At 41.3% G+C, this 19,785-nt stretch overlaps 1 protein-coding gene across 2 annotated transcripts in view; it reads left to right on the top strand.

The window, feature by feature from the left end:
- The window catches only part of CALN1 (calneuron 1), a 468,953-nt gene that overhangs the window by 256,612 nt on the left and 192,556 nt on the right, over positions 1–19,785 (top strand). For both annotated transcript variants that reach the window (XM_078154728.1, XM_021007064.2), the window contains exon 4: positions 7,714–7,826. In XM_078154728.1, coding sequence (XP_078010854.1) covers positions 7,714–7,826 — 113 coding nt within the window. The remainder of the gene's footprint in view (positions 1–7,713; positions 7,827–19,785) is intronic.

Genomic DNA, 19,785 nt, shown 5'->3' with positions numbered 1-19,785 from the left:
ACCCTACCCTGGGGATTACACGACCAGTAGATTACACGTGAGACAAGATCAGTGGGGACCTATGCCCATGCAGTACCAGCATTGTATCAGCTTAACCAGAGGATGTTGTTCTTCTTGGAGGGCTGGAGGACAGTTGCCCCTCTCCTTATGTGCCCTGACCCCACATATTCCATACCTGTGTGCTTTTCCATGTATGTTCCCTAGGCGTATCCATTCCTCCCAATTATGGTGTATGTATTTGTGGGAAAGTATGCCCTAGGTTTATGAGGAAAATAATTTCTTACTATTTTTCTTCCCCTGATATTTCATTAAATTCTTTCACTTGTGTTCTCTGGCTGACCGGTAAAAGTAAATGTATCAGTAGGAGTTTGCAAACTATGGTTATGAGGGAATGTAGACTCACCAGGTGTCTTGAACATTGGGTTGGTTTGTCTAGGAGATGCCTATGTTAATGTGTGTGTGGGGGGGTAGGCAGCATGACTCCAGGTGTTCAGGGAGAATTCAAGATGGTGTTTGTCACCAATTCAGATAGTGTGGGCAACAGGCTATAAAAACCTGGCTTCTACTTTGGATCAATCCAGGATAACTTCTAGAACTTGGCCCAGTTCCTGGCATACAGTAGGTGCTTAATAAATGTTGACTTGCAGAAGGAGATGGCTTTTGAGTGCTGTTCATTGCTTTCAGATTTTGGAATCTGAGGGGTTCTTGTTTAACTGGTAGAAAAATCAAGACAACTACATCGGGAGCCATGGCAAGGTTTGGAGGTAGGAAATGGAGGATCCTCAACAGGGGTCATTGGGAAAGCTTTCCTGAACTTCTCCTTTCTGTGTGAAGGCTTGGCAAGAATGGTTAAATTGAAAGTAACTCATATTATAAACAGATGAGGATGGCAGTGAGCTGTATGAGAGACAGTGTGGTGTAGTGGATAGATAGCTGGCCTTAGACTCAGGAAGACCCGTGCCTCTCACGCAGACCAGCTGTGTGAGATTAGATCAGTCACTTAACCTCTCCAGGCCCCAGACAGTTCTCTAAGACTACAAAGTACAGAGCAGTCACCGATCTTCATTGCTAGAGGGAGCTTCTTTAGCTGGAGTTCCCTGTACCAATGAAATCACAGATCTGAACACCACAACGACCTGAATATCATGAAAGGTCTGTGAATTCACTGGTGCACTGGAATCTGGGTATAAGGACTCCCTCCATCAATGCACATCGCAACCCACATGTGATTCAGTAGAAGAATCCTTGGGAGTTTTCCGAGTCACTGAGGAGTGAAGTGGCAAGGGTAGGATTTGAACCCATGGCCAGCACTCTAGCCATTCGATGACGTGGTGGGATGATTATAAGGACATTCAACTTATTTTTTTGTCTTGGCCCTGGTTTGAGTCTTCTGGATCCGTGGTGGACAAACCATGAAGATGTGGCCATTGACAAAGATACAGGCTGACAGATGCAACTACAGTGTGCCAGTCCTTATTAAAATCTCATTAAAATATATTGATTTTTTCTTAAAACCTAAGGAAAGCTATTTGAAAGCAATCTCTTGCTTATCTACAAATGTTCTTTATTTCTTCCGTGCAGTGTGTTCTATTCCTGCTGCACGCTGAGTTAAGATGAGCTTTGTACCCATAATCCATAAGTGATCATGCCCAGGAAGGCCTGGGATCATTTACAGATGATGGAGGTGGTGAGAGGGTCAGAGCTGGGCAACCCTTGGTCGTTAATGCTTAAGTCATTGGAGTAACTCTTGATTCATACAGCTTGGGGGCATTTAGAATAGCACAGCCTTATTAGTAGCACTTCTTCCCAAGGAGAGAATTAGCATTCCCTGGGACCGGTTGAATGAGGATCATTGCTTTGAAACTCAACCCAAAGTAGGAATTTGTTTTTACGAAATTCAGCCATTTGAATGGTGTCAGTTATACATTTTAAATGGTTCATTTTGAGGGCCGAGTGCAGCATGGTAATGAGAAATGACACCCATGGACCTGTTTGAACAGGACCCTGATTTCCCTTCTTGGTGTAAACTTTGCCCACTACAAGTTCCAGTTTCCACATGAGACCATCATTTAGGTCTGTGGGAATGAGAGCCCCATGCCAAAGAGAGCCATATTGGCATGGACCATTGAAATGTGGCTCAACCTTTTTTCCCCTCCAACTTCATAAAACAAATTTCTCAGGCAGATTTGAAATATTGAAAGGTCCAGGCAATGGAAAAGAGTGTGTAGCATGTGGCAGTGGAAAGAATGATGGCTTTGGAGTCAAAGGATCTGAGTTTGAATCTTGTCTCTGCCACCTGTATAACCTGGGACAAATTATTTAACCCTTCTAAGCTTTACTTTCTGTATCTGTAAAATGAGTGGGCTGGTTCACATAGACACATATTTATAGCAGCTCTTTTTGTGGTGGCAAACAACTGGAAACTAAGGGAGTGCCCATCAGTTGGAGCATGGCTGAACAAATGATGGTATATGAATATAATGTCACATTGTTGTACTTTGAGAAATTATTATAGGGACAGTTTCAGAGAAACTTGGGAAGACTTATATGAACTGACAAAAAGTCAAGAGAATAGAACCAGGAGAAAAGTTAATACGGGAACAACAGTATGAAGAAAAATAACTTTGAAAGGCTCAAGAACTCTGATCATTGTAATGACCAGCCATGATTCCAGTGGGTCAATAATGAAATATGCTCCCCTCCTCTTAACAGAGAAGTGCTCGCTGGACTCAAGAAGCAAAATGAGACATAGATATTTTGGACATGGCCAATGTAGGCATTTGTTTTGCTTTTTTATGTATATTTGTTAGGAGAGTCAAAGATCAAATCGCCTGCCTTCTCAGTGCAAAGGAGGGGAAGGAGGGAGAGAATTTGGAACTAAAGTTTTAAGAAATGATGTTAAAAATGTTTTTTATGTGATTGGGGAAAATAAATAAATAATTTGAAATTGACAGCAACTTTATTTTTCTTCCAATAAAGGATAGATAAGAGGGAGAAAAATAGATTTTTGTTAATTAAAAAAGATTAAATTAAATTAAACAATAAAATAAAGTGTTTGGACTAGAAGACCTCTTAAGGTCCCTTCCAATTCTAGAGCTATAATTTTGTGTCCTATTAATGTCCATAAGCTGCAGAGAAGGTGCCAACCTGCATTGGTAGAAGGAATTTTTTCACTTGGTAGCTCCCTATACAAATGAAATCACAGGTTCAGGTCCTATCCCTATGTCAAAGCACTATGCTACGTCCTTGGGGTACAGAGAGAAAGAGAATCAACACAGTCCCTGCTCTCTCTCTCTGTCTCTGTCTCCTTTTTCTCTTTCTGATTTCCCTCCTTTCTTTCTCTATTTTTTCTCTTTCCTTTCTCTCTTCTCTGTTTCCCCCTTTTCTCTCTCTTTCTCTGTCTCTGTTTCTCTCCGTCCCTCTTTTTCCTTTTTCTCCTCCCTCTCTGAATTTGTCTCTCCTTTCTCTTCTCTTTCAGTCTCTCTGTGTCTCTCACCCTCTTTCTCTTTGCCTCTCTCTCTGTATGTGTGTTACAGCTGAGGCAACTGAGGCAGGCAGAGCTTATATAATTTGTCCAAGGCCACACAGCAAGTAAATGATTGAGCCTGGATTTGAACTCAAGATGTGTATGTGTTTATATGAAGTTTATGTATGAGTTTCAGGTGGAAAGAAGCTTGCAGCTCTAAATCTACAATCCTATGAAATCATCATTTCACTGTAAATAGTCACAGGTAAGAGGAAGTCATTTTCCATAAGTAGATGTAGCTCAGAAAATCCAGTCAAGAGGATGAATAAAAGTGAGTAGAAGAAAAAAAAAGGAAGGAGAAAAATAGAGAAGGGAAAGGAACTTGGATTCAGAAGGTATTTAATTAAAATATGGCTTCAGACACCTCATTGCTATGTGGCATACTTAGCCACTGTCTGCCTCAGTTTCTTCAACTGTAAAATTATACTTACTTTCTAAAGTTGTTCACACTTTGCAAACCTTAAAGACAATGATGATGATGATGATGATGGTGATGGTGATGATGATAGATGAGGCAGCTAGGTGGTATTGGTGGATAGAGTGCTAGGCCTGACATCAGGAAGACCTGAGTTCAAATCCTGCCTCTGCACTTACCATTGTGTGACCCTAGGCAAGTCACTTGACTTCTGCTTGCTTCAATTTCCTTACCTGTAAAATGGGGATAATAGTAACATCTACCTCCCAGGGTAGTTGTGAGGACCAAATGAAGTAATACTTACATTGTGCTCAGCACAGTGCCCAGCGTGCCGTACGCACTATATGAGTGGGGTTTTGTTATTGTTGTTGTTGTTAGATCCGATGAGACCAAAGGAATATGTCTCCAATTGGTCAGCCAGAAAGTCCATCAAAAAGCACTCTCAGAGGTATTACTTAGGAGCCCTCCAGCCAGGGGCAATCAAGCCAAGTCCTGGGGGTAGGACATAGGAGACTTTGGAGTCTGATGTGGAAGAAGACTAGGGGCAAATATGAATGGCCCTCATCCCTGGTCCAAGCAGTCGTGAGCACTTGAACCATGACAGTCTCTTATCTGTGAAAAATCACTATTGCTGCTGACATGCCAATTCAGCCAACGAGTATATTTGAGGTTGTAGATGACTAAAATTCATCTCACCTTAGCTCCCTCTCCCCCATGGGCAAAACTCCATGCTAGGTGCCAGGGATACAGAAATGGAAATCAACACCATTCTTGTCTCAAGCAGGTTATAGTTTAATGGTGGCTAGGACATGTATCTGAGTAAGTAGGGCCCAGGGGAGAAGGGGCTACCCCAGGGGAGCTTCAGGGTAGAAAGGGCACATCATCTTATTGATAAGGTTCAGTAAGACATTGGAGGGGGCAGAGAAAACCTTTATTTGGGAAGGAAAGGGAAGGTTTCGTGGAAGAGAAAGTATGTAGTATGCCTTGAAGGAAGAAGGGGAAGGTAAAGGAATAATTAGCATTTGTATAGTGCCTACTGTGTGCCAGGCATTGTGCTAAGCACTTTACCAATATTATCTCATTTGACTCTTACAACAATCCTGGGAGGCAGGTGCTATTATCATCTCCATTTTACAGTTGAGGACAGGCAGGCAGAGGTTAAATAATTTGTCCAAGGTCACACAGCAAGTAAGTGATTGAGGCTGGATTTGAACTCAGGTGTTCTTGACTCTATGCCCAGAGTTTTGTCTGCTGCACCACCTGCTACCTCTAGAAAGGAGAGAATTTCAGTAAGTAGAGAAGAGGGAGCATGAGTATGAGTATGTCTGCATGCAAGCATGGATGTAGGAGAAATATGAATGAAACTGAAGAATTGTCAGTAGTCCATTTTGGCCAGAAGGTAGAGGCTTGAAAAGGATGCATGGTGAAATAAGGCCAGAAAGGTAGCTTGGAGCCAGACTGGGGAAAGCCATGAACGTCAGATTAAGAAGTTGTGCTTTTATCGTACAGACCGCAGGGAGACACCAAAGGCTTTTAAAAGGTGGGATGACAAGCTCAGGGCTACGTAGTTGAATCTTACTTTGGAAATTTTGTGGATGGAGTAAAGAGGGGAGAGACTTCTGTTAGAGATCTCAATTAGGAGGGAATTATCACAGTCTAGCCAAGGGCTGGTGAGGAACTGGACCTGGCTGGTGCCTATGTGAATGACTCAATTTACGTGTCCCCTTCTGCAAAAGACCTTTCCTGGTGGCCCAGCTTCCAGCCCTCTTGGTCTTGTATATATCTATGTATGTACACATTGTCTTCTCCATTAGAATGTAAGCTTCTAGAGGCTTTATCTCTCCAGTGCTTATCACAATGCCTGGAGAATAGTAGGCACTTAAGAAATGATTGTTGGGTATTGGAGGTGGGGATGTGGCTGATGCATTCCTCATGTGAAGGAGGCTGGGAAATGTGCTTCCAGAAAGGCATTACGATGTGTAGTTGAGTGCCTGGCTCCTCGATTTGAACATTTGCAAACATTTTGTAACTGATCCCAGGCTATTACTACTCTTCAGAAGAACACACCCACTCAGGAATAAGGACCACCCTTACTTTGGCCAGTTTGTGACTTTCCAAGGAGCTCCTGCTCTGGGTAGACAGCCCATTCGCACTCTGTCTCTTCATCACTTTCTCCCTAACTTTGGCAACACTTCAGAGGTCTTGCTGTGTGTAGACTTCCACAGATGTGAGGCAAATGGTGGAGACAGAATGGTTGGGACATGGAAATTTATGGAGGGTGAGACTGGAAAGATTGTAGGGTCATAGATTCAGAGCTGGAAGGGACCTTAGAGCCTATTTAGGTCAACTGTACCAGCTCAGAGGTGATGACTCACTCAGTGTCACACAACTAGTAGATATCAGAGGCAAGATTTGAACCCAGGTCTTCCTGTCGGCACTCTACCGTGTAGGCCATATTGCCTCCAAGATAACATGAAGGATTCAAGTCAGGGTGTGACTGGGAGGATGGTGTTCTATCGACAGAAATCAGGAAACATGGAAGAGGTACATGATTTTTGAAGGGAAATGACGAATTTTAAACACTTTGAGTTGGGGGTAGGGAAAGGGGAGGCATACGGTTGGAAATATCTGGGAGCCAAAATGTAAATTTGAAGCTAGAGCTTTGTTGTGAGAATGAGATTAGATATTTAATTTGGGGAGTCATTTCCTTAGAGATGATCGTTGAGAGGTTATGTAGAAATAAGAGAGCCTAAGACAGAGCCTTGGGGTACATCTTCCCTTCTTAGGACTTCTGAGGGGTAATTGAAGAACCCTGGTTATATAAGTTGAAGGAGAAAGCAGCAACACCACAAACAAGTGAGGAGAGAGTATCAAGGAGGAACAGATGGCCACTGAGGTCAAATGGTACAGAGAAATCAAAGAGGAAAGAGACCGATAGATGTTGCATCCCACTGGTTGCCCCATCTTGGCTGTCTTATGATGTTATAGAGAAGGACCTGAAATATAACTGATAATCTCATGGACTTAGAGCTAGAAAGGACATCAAAGGTTAGTCCAACCCCCCATTTTACAGATGAAGAAATTGAGGCCAGACAGATTAAGTTTGGCTAATGCCACCTGACTCCAATTCTAGTGCGGTGGATGGAGAACTAGTCTTGGAGTCTGGAAGACCTGAGTTTGAATCCTGCCTCAGATACTAACTAGCTGTATGTAAATCACTTAATTTCTCTGGTCCTCAGTTTCCTCATATGTAAAATGAGGGACTTGGTTGGACTTATGGCCTTTAAATTCTCTCCTGGCTCTAAATCTGTGACCCTATGTTCCATGCTCAGGTTTCTGGCCAGTATGTCATGGCATAATCTTGATGACAATTTTCTCTTGAGTAATCATTATAAAGGGCCAGAGAACTACTCCTGCTGATTCCAATTGGATCATGAAAAATGAATCTTGGGCTTTGTTTGCCCCTTCCACATTAGCCTGAAAGTTGCTTGGCTAATGGTAAGTTTTCCAAACGGCAAACAAATCCACCTCTGAGTTGTGAGGCATCTCTTGTACATTCAAAGGTCTGACAATTTGCTGATATTTAATAATATCATGAAAACATCATTGCAGGTTGCTGTTAACCTCCCTCCATGTCTCTATCTGTAAATGACATGCTGGGAAAGAGAACCTAGAGCTAGGGAAGAGGCCATGGGGGGTTTCTTCCTTATATTGCATTTAGTAGTTCAAATCCATATACAGGATGGATCATGTTTATTTCTTCTCCCTCCAGGGGATGGCCAGGTGGATTTTGATGAATTCATGACAATCCTGGGCCCCAAGCTGGTGTCATCAGAAGGTCGAGATGGTTTTCTTGGGAACACGATAGATAGTATATTCTGGCAGGTAAGACTTTTTTTCCCCCTGAGAGATTGTCTGAGCATAAGCATGAATGTCAATCTGAGTCTGACTGTAGCCTGAGCCTTATGCTGCCTCCCTAGTACTAAGGCAGGTGTGCTACTGGGTGAGTGTGCATTGCGTTGTATAGTGATGCCTTTGAATGAATCAACTTTCTGAATATTTGAGGTTTTTGGCAAGATATCTTCTCCATACTTTTCTCTTAATTTGAACAATAGTAAGCATTGTCAGTTATTTATATAACAAGAATATATTAATCAAATATTATGCTAAACACTGGGGATTCAAAGAAAGGCCTTGCAGTGGATTTAGGACTTCCTTTTTTGGAGTCACATACATCTATCCATCTCAATCATAGGAATTTAAGAAAAATCCAGGATAGGTGTGTGTAATGAAAGGCTCTGTCTCTGATGTTGGCAGCCAAGGAACCTTGACGGGAGAGGTTGGGCTGATGATGATGGCCAAGGAGCCTTGGTGGGAGAGGCTGGACTGATGGTGGCCAAGGAGCCTTGGTGGGAGAGGCTGGACTGATAAATGGCCAAGGAGCCTTGGTGGGAGAGTCTGGGCTGATGGTGGCCAAGGAGCCTTGGTGGGATAGACTGGGTTTGAGATCTGACTCTGACACGTGAAATCTGTCTGACCATGATTAAGTCATGGAACATCTCTTACTGTTTCCTCATGAATGAAATAAACGTAACGACACAGGTATTACCTTCTTTATAAGAAAGTGTTTTATAGTTGTCTTTCCTGGTATCAGCCACGCCTGGGTGGGGCCTGTTATTAACTTCCCCTTAATAAAAAGTGTTATGGCTTCCTCTGTGAATTTACTTGATTGCTTTGTGAATTCCTGTTTATTATTTAATTATTTATTATATAATTATCCTGTGTATTATTACGTTCTTGATAACCTCCTGAGGCTTGTGACTTTTGCATACTCGCTACCTACTCTGTAGAGTGTTGCCATATATACTTTCATGTAGACTTGGGTCAAAGTGTGCCTTCCTTCCATTCTCTGCATCATTTGTGTGGTCCTATATCAGATCTCTTCTGGGCCTTTGGCTTTTGTGACAATACTGACAGATATGTGTCAATAATGATATCACCTTTCAGAAGTGGTTTCTGGCATCTTTTTAAGGTTCTCTTAAAAAACTCTTCTACTAAACATAAGCATGTGTTGGCTTGTGACTCTTGACAAGTCACAACATCTCACTGTTCTGGGCATCGCTGTAGGACTGTAAGGCTGAAGTGTCAATCAGCACTGGTAGATGGAGTTGCTTCTACAAAATAAATTACAGGTGCAGTCCTTATCCCTGTTCCTATCCCATCCCATCCCTATCCCTTGAGCCAAAAAAAAAAAGGCAGTAGTTAGAGCACTGGGCTTTAGATCAGGACACTTTGTTTCAAATCCTGTTTGTGCCATTTATTGGCAAGACCCTGAATCTCTATGTGCCTTAATCTAGTCCCAGTCCCTCAAATGACAGGTAGGTTGAGTTAAAAGGTAGAGGAAATTGCCAAAGTGGGAGTTTGTTAGGTTGACAAAAATTGCTGATCCTTTTTATATTCATATAAACAAAGAGAGGTTTACTAGAATTAGATTGACTGAATTTGGTGCTAACTCTGCTCTGTACTCACTTATCTGCTCACTAAACTAAGCTTATGTAAATGCAGTGCCTGCCATGTGCTAAAAACTGTGTGAAATACAAAACTACCAGTCAATCAATCAGTAAGTATTTAGTAAGCACTTATTATGGGCCAGGTGCTCTATTAAGCACTGAGGATAAAAGGAAAAAGTTCCTCCCTTCAAAAAGCTTCCACTCTAGAAAGGAAGTCAACAGGTGCGCACAAATACATTCAGAATATGTGCAACATGAATACAAAATCTTTTGGAGGAGAAGCTGCTAGCAGTTGGGAGGAGCAAGGAAGGTTTCACATGGAAGGAAGAGTGTGAGCTGAGTCTTCAAGAAAACCAGGTGGTCTAAGAAGAAGAAGCAAGAAGGGAGAATATTTTAAAGGTGAGAACCAGTGCAAACGTTTGGAGATGAGAGATGAAGCATTCCACACATTATGTGTGTGGAATAGCAGGAAGGCTGGATCATGGATTGTGCAGAGGGGGTTAGTATGTAAGAAGACTGGGAAGATAGGAAGGGACTAGGTTGTGAAGAGGTTCCAATGCCAGACTTAGAAATTTATATTTCACTCCAGAGGAAATGGGGAGCCGCTGAAGTTTATTGAGTAGCGACAAGTGTGTAACATGATCAGATTTGCAGTTTAGGAAAATCAAATCTCGCTATGTGGAGAATGGACTGATGTGAGGGGAAGGGTAATTAAGAGTTCAATATGTGCTAGGCATTATGCTAAGCTATTCTGAGTCACATCACAACCCCGAGAAGTAGTTGCTATTATTATGTCCATTTTACAGTTAAAGAAACCGGGGCAAATAGAGGTTAAGTGAATTGCCTAGGATAGGTGTCTGAGGCTGAATTTGACCTCAAGTCTTCCTGACTCCAGGCCCAGCACTATATCCACTGCCCCACCTAGCTGCCTGAGAGATCATAAAGGATGAGAATTAAGAAAAAAGATTATTATATTTGGCAAGAGATCACAGGTAACTTTTGAGAGGGCAATTTTAGCTGAATGATGAGGTCAGTTTCCAGATCTCAAAGGGAGAGAGAAGTGGAGACATTGAGTATAGATGGCCTTTTTGAGGAGTTGGACTGAGAAAGAGAAGAGAGGTATAAGACTAAAATTAGCAGGAATGGTAAGCTGTAGTGAAGGATTTTTGAGGAAGAGGAAGACATGGTCTGAAGGCAGAAGAGCAGGGACCACTAGATAAGGAAAGACTTAAGGTTAGAGAAAAAGAGTTGGGGGTGATAATGTGGGCAGTAGGCTTTGTTCTCACTGAAGTGAAGGGCCATCTCTTCCACAGAGACTGGAGTAAAAAGAGGAAATAACGTGAGAAGATGTCAAGGGGCCATGAGCCAAGGAGGAAGGCAGGAGAGAGACAGCAAGTCAAAGACATTTGTCTTTGATTTTGGTGAAGTATGAGGTGAAGCCCACAGCTAGCAGAGTGAGGGAGAAGCTGTTCGGTGAGAAGCTTGATGAGAAGCCAGAAGATTTGGAACAGCCATTGTAATACGTGGCATAGAAAATTAATTAGGAGAAGTGGAGGGATTGCCTTGCTGTACTGAGAGCCCAGCTGAGATGATAGAACATAAATCTGTTAGCATAGTTGGGAATTCCTTGAGCTCTATTAAGCATTTTGTGAATAGGAATAAAAAAGGCATATGATGGGAATAATATAGCTTTGGGCTTTGGTAAGGAGTGAGTAGTAATAGAACAGAGGAACGTGGAGGAAGTGAGGAGAGTGTAGCCGGGCTATGCTGCAGGGATGGTGGCCTGGAAAATCACTCAGTGGTAGAGGGATTGGAGGTCATGTTGAGGACAAAGAATAGGTTTAGAAGCAGTAAGGTATAGATTACACTGATAATTTAGATAGATAGATGATTAAGTCTATGATAGATTAAAAATGATAGATTAATGATAGATTAAAATCAGATAAAGGAATGTTGGCTTTGACCATAGTTGATTATTGATATGTTGGTCATAAAAATGGAACATTTATGGGGGAGGGCAGATCAAGGCTGTTACGATATCTGAGTGCAGCTGAGATGGAGTAGAGGTCCATGGGAAATGAGTGGGTTGAGGAAATGGGGGTGTTGAAATGGATTATGAGGGAGACAGGTACTGAACCCAGCACTGAGCTCATTGGAAAAAAATGGGGAGGTGTAGGGCTGATGGTAAATTTGGGTAGAATGAACCTCAAAGGAGGAGGGATTGCTGGGCGATAGTGGTAGGGAGAAAGCCTGGAAGAGGAAAATGAAATAGTGAAGTATTGAGGTCGTGGGAAGGGGAGTAGTCCATTGTGGTGAAGGTTCAGAATGGCCCAGACTCTCGTCAGCTGAGGCTTTCCTCAGCTCAACTGCCCATCTAGACTTCGAATGTTGCCCATTGAATAATGGAAGCCTTTTACTGCTCAGTCGCATTTATTATGATGTTGCTAATGGCAAGAACCCTTGGCCAGTGCTTTCCTTCGAGACTGCTTCCACTTAATTGACTAGCAGGGGGAGGGTAGAAACAGTCATTCATTCTCACCAGACAGCCTCCTCCATCTCCTCTCCCACTGCCTGCCCATGAAGGGACAGCATGAGATATAGCATCTAGTCCTGCCTGGAAAAATGTCAGGTTGCTGGTGCTTGAGTGAGTTTTCTGGTATTTCCCCCCAAACTGTTTCCAGCAATGGCAAAAGATGGTGGTTATGGAGGAGGAGGAGCTGCAACAGGAGAGGTTTTGCCATGGGAACATTTCTTTCATGAGGAGGGGGGAACAGGACCTGTGAAAGTGCTTAGGAAAGGAGGACCTATGGGGAAAATTCTTAGCGTCATAGAATTTTCATGACTACAGAAGGCCTTAGAGATTGCATGGTCTTGTGGAAAGAGCATAGGATTTAGAATCAAAGGACCTGGGTTCAAATCCTGGCTTTGCTACTTTCGAATTGTGTGACACTGGACAAGTCGCTTTACCTGTGAAATGAGAAAACTGCACTGGATATTTTCAGATAGTCCTTCTAGCTCCAAATCGTTGATTCCCTCTCTAGGCCTCAGTTTCCTCACCTGTAAAATGAAAGCATAAGAATGGATGACCTATCTAAGGTCCCTTTTAGCTCAATGGCCTTGAAAAATCAAGTCACAGAATCACATACTGGCCTGAGCAGGAAAATAAGTCTGGCAATGGCATAACGGATGAATTAGAAGGAAAAGAAAGTAGAAACAGTAATAATAACTAATAAACACACCTAAAAGTTTGTGGAACACTTTATAAATATCTCATTTGATCCTTACAATAACTGAGAAGTAAATGCTATTATCCCCATTTTATAGATGGGGAAACTGAGATAGGGGTTAAGGATATTCCCAGCTGCTAATAAGTGACTAAGGCAGGATTTTAACTTAGGTCTTCGCAACTACAAGTCCAACACTAACCACTCTGCTACCTAGTTGTATCATAGAAAGAGAGAAATCAATTGGTCAGTCAATGATCGTTTATTGACCTCCGCTGAGCCTAGCCCTAGGAGCATTGAGAAAAAGCTCGTCTGGGCCCTGCTCTTAAAGAGCTTATATGTACAGAAGTCTTGGTGCATAAAATTCTTCAGCTGCTGCCTGGCTCTGGTTCTTCAGCTTATATGTCCAATCAGTCAATCACTAAGCATTTATAAAATGCCTACTATGTGTCGGGCACTATGCTAGGCTTTGAGCATACAAAAACAAAAATAAAATAATATCTGCTCTCAAGGAGTTTACATTTTCTGTTCTTGGGGTGGTGGTGGTAGAAGGAGATCAATCATTCAATAAGCATTTATTAAGTGCCTACTGTATACCAGACAATGTGTTAGTATACAGAAACAAAGCAAAAAAAAACCCCAAACAAACCAGTCTTTGCCCTCAGGCAGTTTACATGTTTCTTGGTAGTGGGATCATTTATCAATCACCAAGCATTTATAAAGTACCTACTGTGTTCCAGGTGATGTACTAGGAATGTGAAGTGTGCCCTGCACTCCAGGGACTTAAATCCTATTGTGTGTGTGTGTGTGTGTGTGTGTGTGTGTGTGTGTGTGTGTGTGTGCATGCACACCAGTGGGAGACGGTGGGTACAGACAACATGTCTATATGTAAGTACATAAAAACTGTGTACAAAAATAAAGGCCAAGTCCTTTTGAGAAGGGACAGTACTAACAGCTGGTCGGATCAGGCTTCTTAGAGAAGGAAGCAAAGCCAGCTGACATTTGGACGCCGTGGCAGCCCAGCACTTATCGTAGGCCTGAGACTGTTGACGAAGAGGTGATAACTGGATATGCTCAGGGCACTGATGAGAAAATGTAGCCCCTGTCATGACTTCCTTCCCAAGGGTGGAGTGGCCCAGGCTCAGCCCATTCCTCATTCTGTCATCTGGCCTGCTAGGAACCTCAGTCCTCTTCATAGTAAAAACTTTTGGCTCCCCTGGCATATTCAACTAATCCTTCCTCATACAGCAACTAAGACTGGGTGAATTTCATGCTATTGCCATGTACCGTTCATCAAAGTCCCACTTGCCTCTGATAAAGAGGTGGTAAATGTAGAAATAGTAGGGTCTTGTGTTGGAAGTCGCCGTGCAGAACTGCTGAACTTTTTTTTTTTCAATTCACAAAATCATTATTGTTCAACTACCTCCATCGTACCCCATTAGCCCGTCATACCTCAAAAAGCGTATGTCTCATGGGACAGCCTGTGTCCTAAAGTACCCAGAAGAAAAAGTGCTCCTGGTGAGTTACGCTCTACCAAATTATAGCGTCACTGATTTAGAGATGGAAGGAACCTAAAGGCTATCTCATTCAACCTCCTCATTTTGTAGAGGAGGAAACTGAGGCTCACAAAAGGGAAGGGACTTGCTCAAGGTCACCCCACTGGTAAGAGACAGAGCCAAGATTCGTAGGGAACTTGGGGGCTGTGTAGTCCAATCCCTTCATTTTGCAGAGTAAGAAACTGAAGCCCAGAGAAGGGAAATGACTTACCCAGAGTCATGCAGCAGTAAGATCATACACTTTTACTGTTAGAATGGTCCTTAGTGATTATTCCGGCTCCTTTTCTAGCACATGATGCCCTTTTATGACATTTCTAGAAATGGTCCTCCATTCCCCATGGAACACTTTTACTAGAGAGCAAGGATTTTTCACTTTGTTTTTGTATTTCCTGAATCTAACCCAGGGTCTGGCACTTGGGACTCACGTAGTAAATGATTGCTGTTGTAGTGAATGATTCTAGGCATGAGGACCCTCCTATCAATGGAGTCGCATGTTATCATGGCTTCCTGGGCTGCCACATAACATAGGCAGCTCGTCTTGAGCTCATAGGCCCCTGAGAGGCCCAGGTTTTGGTCAGCTGAATGGCTAGCTACCTACATCTCCCATGCTTGTGCAAGTGGCATTTTTGAATCCAAGTGAGAGGGCTTTCCTTCTGTCTCTATTAACTTTTATCTTATCAGATCTAGACTGTCATTCTTAGCTTTCCATGATCTTTTCAGACCCTGGTTAGAATATTCAGCTGCTGGAGCAGCTAGGTGGTGCAGTGGATAGAGTTCAGGGTCTGGAGTCAGGAAGACCGAAAATGAGTTAAAAATCTAGCCTCAGACACTTACTAGCTGGGTGACCCTGGGCAAGTCACTTAACCTTCTTTGCCTCAGTTTTGTCATCTGTAACATGAGCTGGAGAAGGAAATGCAAACCATTCCAGTTTCTTGGCCAAGAAAACCCAGAATGGGGTCACCAGGAGTCAGACATGATTGAAAACAACTCAACAATAAAAATAGCCGTCCTTCGCATTTTCCTTTCATTCACAGCTTTGATAAGTATGCCGACCACGCCATCATCCAAGCCATTGATTAACATGTTGAAATTCAAACAGTCATTTGATCCCCTGGAGATAGGGGATGTATCTTTATTCTTCCTTTTCCCCTTCTCTCTCTACCCTCCCCCCTACCCTAATCCCAACATGTAATTAAATTCAACAGACACATATTTACCCAACACAATGCTTTACACACAAAGAGTTTTCAATTAATGTTTTCGACTAAGGGAAATATCTGAATTCATAGAAAAAAGACCTTAGGGATTATCTTGTTCTGTTCCCAGTTGATGGGAAGGCAGTATCGGCAAGTAAGACACAGAGAATGGAACAATTCCAGAGATTCTAGGTCTAGTGACTAGGTCTTATTTTTGCACTCTTTCAGATTTAGGTAAAGAAACCACTAAGATGTATATCTATTGGTGATCTTTTCTTTTAGGAACAGAACTGTGGGGAATTTCTTGTATGTGCGACCAAGGTTGGCCAACAAAAGTAACTGACCAAAGGATTTGGAGAATATCCAGTTTCTGTTATGTCTGAAGTGCTGTTCTTTGCATGCTCCGAGCCAGCCATCCTTCCCTACTTCTCCCACCTCTGTGCTCTTCCCCAATGGTGGGATGCCCTCCATGCCAACCTCCACCTTTCTTTGAGATTCCGCCTAAACACTGCCTAGTCTGCTGAGCCTTTCCAGGTTCCTAAGGCTGCTTCCATCTACTCTGTATTACACATGCACTAACACATATGCTGGCTCCTTCAGGATGTAATCTCCTTGAGTACAGAGACTTAGCTACTTTTTTTTGCACCCCAGCCCTTACCATAGTTCCTGGCATGGAGAGCCAGCTAGGTGGTGCAGTAGAAGCAATGCTGGACGTAGAATCAGTTCAAATGTCCCCTCAGATACTTGCTAACTAGGTGACCCTGGGCATGTCAATTAACCTCTGTTTGCCTTAGTTTCCTCTTCAGCAAAATGGAGATAATAATACCTACTTTCCACAGTTGTTGTGAGGATAAAAAGAAATATCATTTACAAAGTGCTTAGAAAACCTCAAAGTGCTATGTAAGTGCTAGCTATTACTATTATTATTATTATTATTAGGTATTTAATACATGCTTATTGCTTATTTGTTCCATGCTGAATGATTTGAATTGCTGAAGGTCTGGGTACTTATTTGTACATAGATGGTTGTTGAGTCATTTCAATCGTGTCCAACTTTCGGTGACCCATTTGGGGTTTTCCTAGCAAAGATACTGGAATGGTTTGCCATTTTTTTCCTCCAGCTCATTTAACAGATGAGGAAACTGAGGCAAACAGAGTAAAGTGACTTGCCCACATTTGAACAGCTAATGAATATCTGAGGCTGGATTTGAACTCATAAAGCTGAGTCTTCCTGACTCCAGGCCCTGTGCTTGTTGCCTTACGGTGCTACCTAGCTGCCCTTATACATAGATAGTCAAACCATTAATTCAGATGTTGTAATTTTTAGTATATAAAGATAGTATGTTTACTATATAAACTTTTTGTGGTCAGGAATCGTATCTTATTTATCTTTGTAAAACACCTTGAATAGTTTTGTGCATGTATCAGTCAACCAATAATCATTTATTCAGTGCCTAGTATTTTGCTAGCACTGGAAATACAAAAACAGAAATGAAGCAATCCCTGCTGTCCTCAAGAAACTTACATTCTACCCTGTATATTCTATGCACATATTTGTATAGACAATAAGAGTAATTTAAATACTTTAGGTGGAAGCGTTAGCACCTGGGGACGAAGAAGAGATCAAGAAAAGGGTTCTTGTAAAAGGTTGCTTGCGCAGAGTTTTGAGAGAATCAAAAGATTCTGGGATGTGGAGGTGAGGTGGAAGGGTCTTCCAGTCATGAGAGCTAGCCAGAGCAAAAGTATGGCTGTGAGTGTCTCTCAAGTCTCTCTCCTGGGCCCGCTTCTTTCTACCTTCTCACTTTTGAAGCCATTGATCCCATGAGTTTAATTATCATGTCTACGCCAATAATTTCCATATCTATTTACCTGTCCCAGGTGTTTCTTCTTAGTGACTTTTCTATATGCATCTGGCTATATCGCTAGCTACTGTACTGTGTACAAGAAATTCTACATCTCTTCTTGGATTTCTATCCTATGGATGCCTCAGATTCCTCACATCTCAAACTGAATTAATTCATCTTTCTTTTAAAACCTGCTTGTCCTCCAAAGGTCTCTATTTCTGTTGAATGCACCCTCATCTTTCTAACCAGCAGCTTCATAACCTCAGCCAATAATCTTGGACCTTTCTTCCTTCCTCACTCTCCCCACATTCACCACTGCCAATCAGTTGACAAATCAGGTTGATTTTTACTTCTGCAACATCTCTTGTGTCTCTTTCTTTCCACTCATATAGCCATCACCCTAGTTTCTGTCCCCATCGCCTCCCACTTAAGATGGCTTCAACAGCCTTCTTTCTAATTCATCCCTCTGTCTCTAGTTTTATCCCTATTCAAACCAGCCTTCACATCATTGTGGCATTCAGGATGCAGAATGAGATGTGCATTTTTTTGACAGGGACACTGTGGGGATTGGTCTTCTTTGACTGCATATTTGTTACAAGGGTTTAGTTTTTCTTTATTCTTTTAAGTCAAGGAGAGTAGGAGTAAGAGAAAATATGAATAGAAAAATACAAGAAAATGAAAGAAAATAATCTTTCTATAGCAATTTGGCAATGATACACCCTCATTCATAGTTGTAGAACTAGAGGGGGACTTTTGAAGCCTTCAGGTAGAACTCTCTCATTTTACAAATGAGGAAACTGAGGCAGGCAGCAGTTAAAATGACTTGCCCAAGGTCACACGGGTGGTGAGTAACTGAAGCAACTTTTGAACTCAGGTCTTCCTGATTCCTGGGCAGCTAGGTGGTGCAGTGGATAAAGCCCTGGGCTTGGAATCAGGAAGGCTCATCTTTTTTTTAAATTTATGGAATAAAAGGAGCGTTTCCATAACATAGTATAATAAAAGAAGATGATTGCACATAAAACTGCAAATCTGTTACATATAACTTACTATTCCTTTTAAATATACAATAGAATTATCATGTAAATTTCTTTTTTTTCTCCCCTCTCCCTGCCCTAGAGATGGCTACCACTAAACAAAAATAGGTATATCTATCTATCTGTCTATCTATCTATCTATCTATCTATCTATCTATCTATCTATCATCTATCTATCTATCTATCCATCTATCTATCTATCATCTATCTATCATCTATCTATCTATCTATCTATCATCTATCTATCTATCATCTATCTATCTATCTATCTATCTATCTATCTATCTATCTATCATCTATCTATCTATCATCTATCTATCTATCTATCTATCTATCTATCTATCTATCTATCTATCTATATATCTATCTATCTATCTATGTATCTATGTATGTATGTGTGTATCTATGTATCTATGTATCTATCTATCTATGTATCTATGTATCTATCTATCTATCTATCTATCTATGTATGTATGTATGTATGTATGTATCTATGTATCTATCTATCTATGTATCTATGTATCTATCTATCTATGTATCTATGTATCTATCTATCTATGTATCTATGTATCTATGTATCTATGTATCTATGTATCTATCTATCTATCTATCTATCATCTATCTATCTATCTATCCATCTATCTATCTATCATCTATCTATCATCTATCTATCTATCTATCTATCTATCTATCTATCTATCTATCATCTATCTATCATCTATCTATCTATCTATCTATCTATCTATCTATCTATCTATCTATCTATCTATTATATGTATATATACATATATTTGAATATATATATATGCACACATGTATATACATATATATGTATATTATATATATGTATAAAATTATTCTATGCTCACTTCTATTTATCAATACTTTTGATGCAGATGAAATCTTTCTTCATATATATTTTATAGTTAATCTGGGTACTTATAAGAGACAAAATGACTCATTCACTGGAAGTCATTCTTAAAACAATATTGCTGTTACTACGTACAATGTTCTCTTGGTTCTGCTCATTTTGCTCTTCATTATTTCATCTAAGTCTTTCCATGTTTTTGTAAGATCATTGAGCTCAGCATTTCTGATAGCACAGTAGTATTCCATCACGATCGTATGCCACAACTCAATCAACCATTCCCCAATTGATAGGCATCCCTGCAATTTCCAGTTCTTTGCCACCACAAAGAGAGCTGCTATAAGCATTTCAGAACATACAAGTTCTTTTCCCTTTTTCCCTAATCAGCTTTGGAAAAAGACCAAGTAATAGTATTGCTGGGTCAAAGGGTGTAGGAAGTTTAATAACTCTTTAGGTATAATTCCAGGTTGCTCTCCAAAATGGTTGGATCACTTCACAATTCCAGAATTCAAGTTTGGCCTCAAACACTTATTAGCTATGTGACCCTGAGCAAGTCATTTAACATTATTTGCCTCCGTTTCCACATCTATAAAATGGGCTGGAGATGTAAAC

The sequence above is a fragment of the Phascolarctos cinereus genome, unplaced genomic scaffold, assembly GCF_003287225.1.
Source record: "Phascolarctos cinereus isolate Bilbo 61053 unplaced genomic scaffold, phaCin_HiC Scaffold_5;HRSCAF=322, whole genome shotgun sequence".
Lineage (NCBI taxonomy): Eukaryota > Metazoa > Chordata > Mammalia > Diprotodontia > Phascolarctidae > Phascolarctos > Phascolarctos cinereus.
The sequence above is the reverse complement of the archived record's forward strand: the minus strand, read 5'-3'. Positions and strand labels throughout refer to the sequence as shown.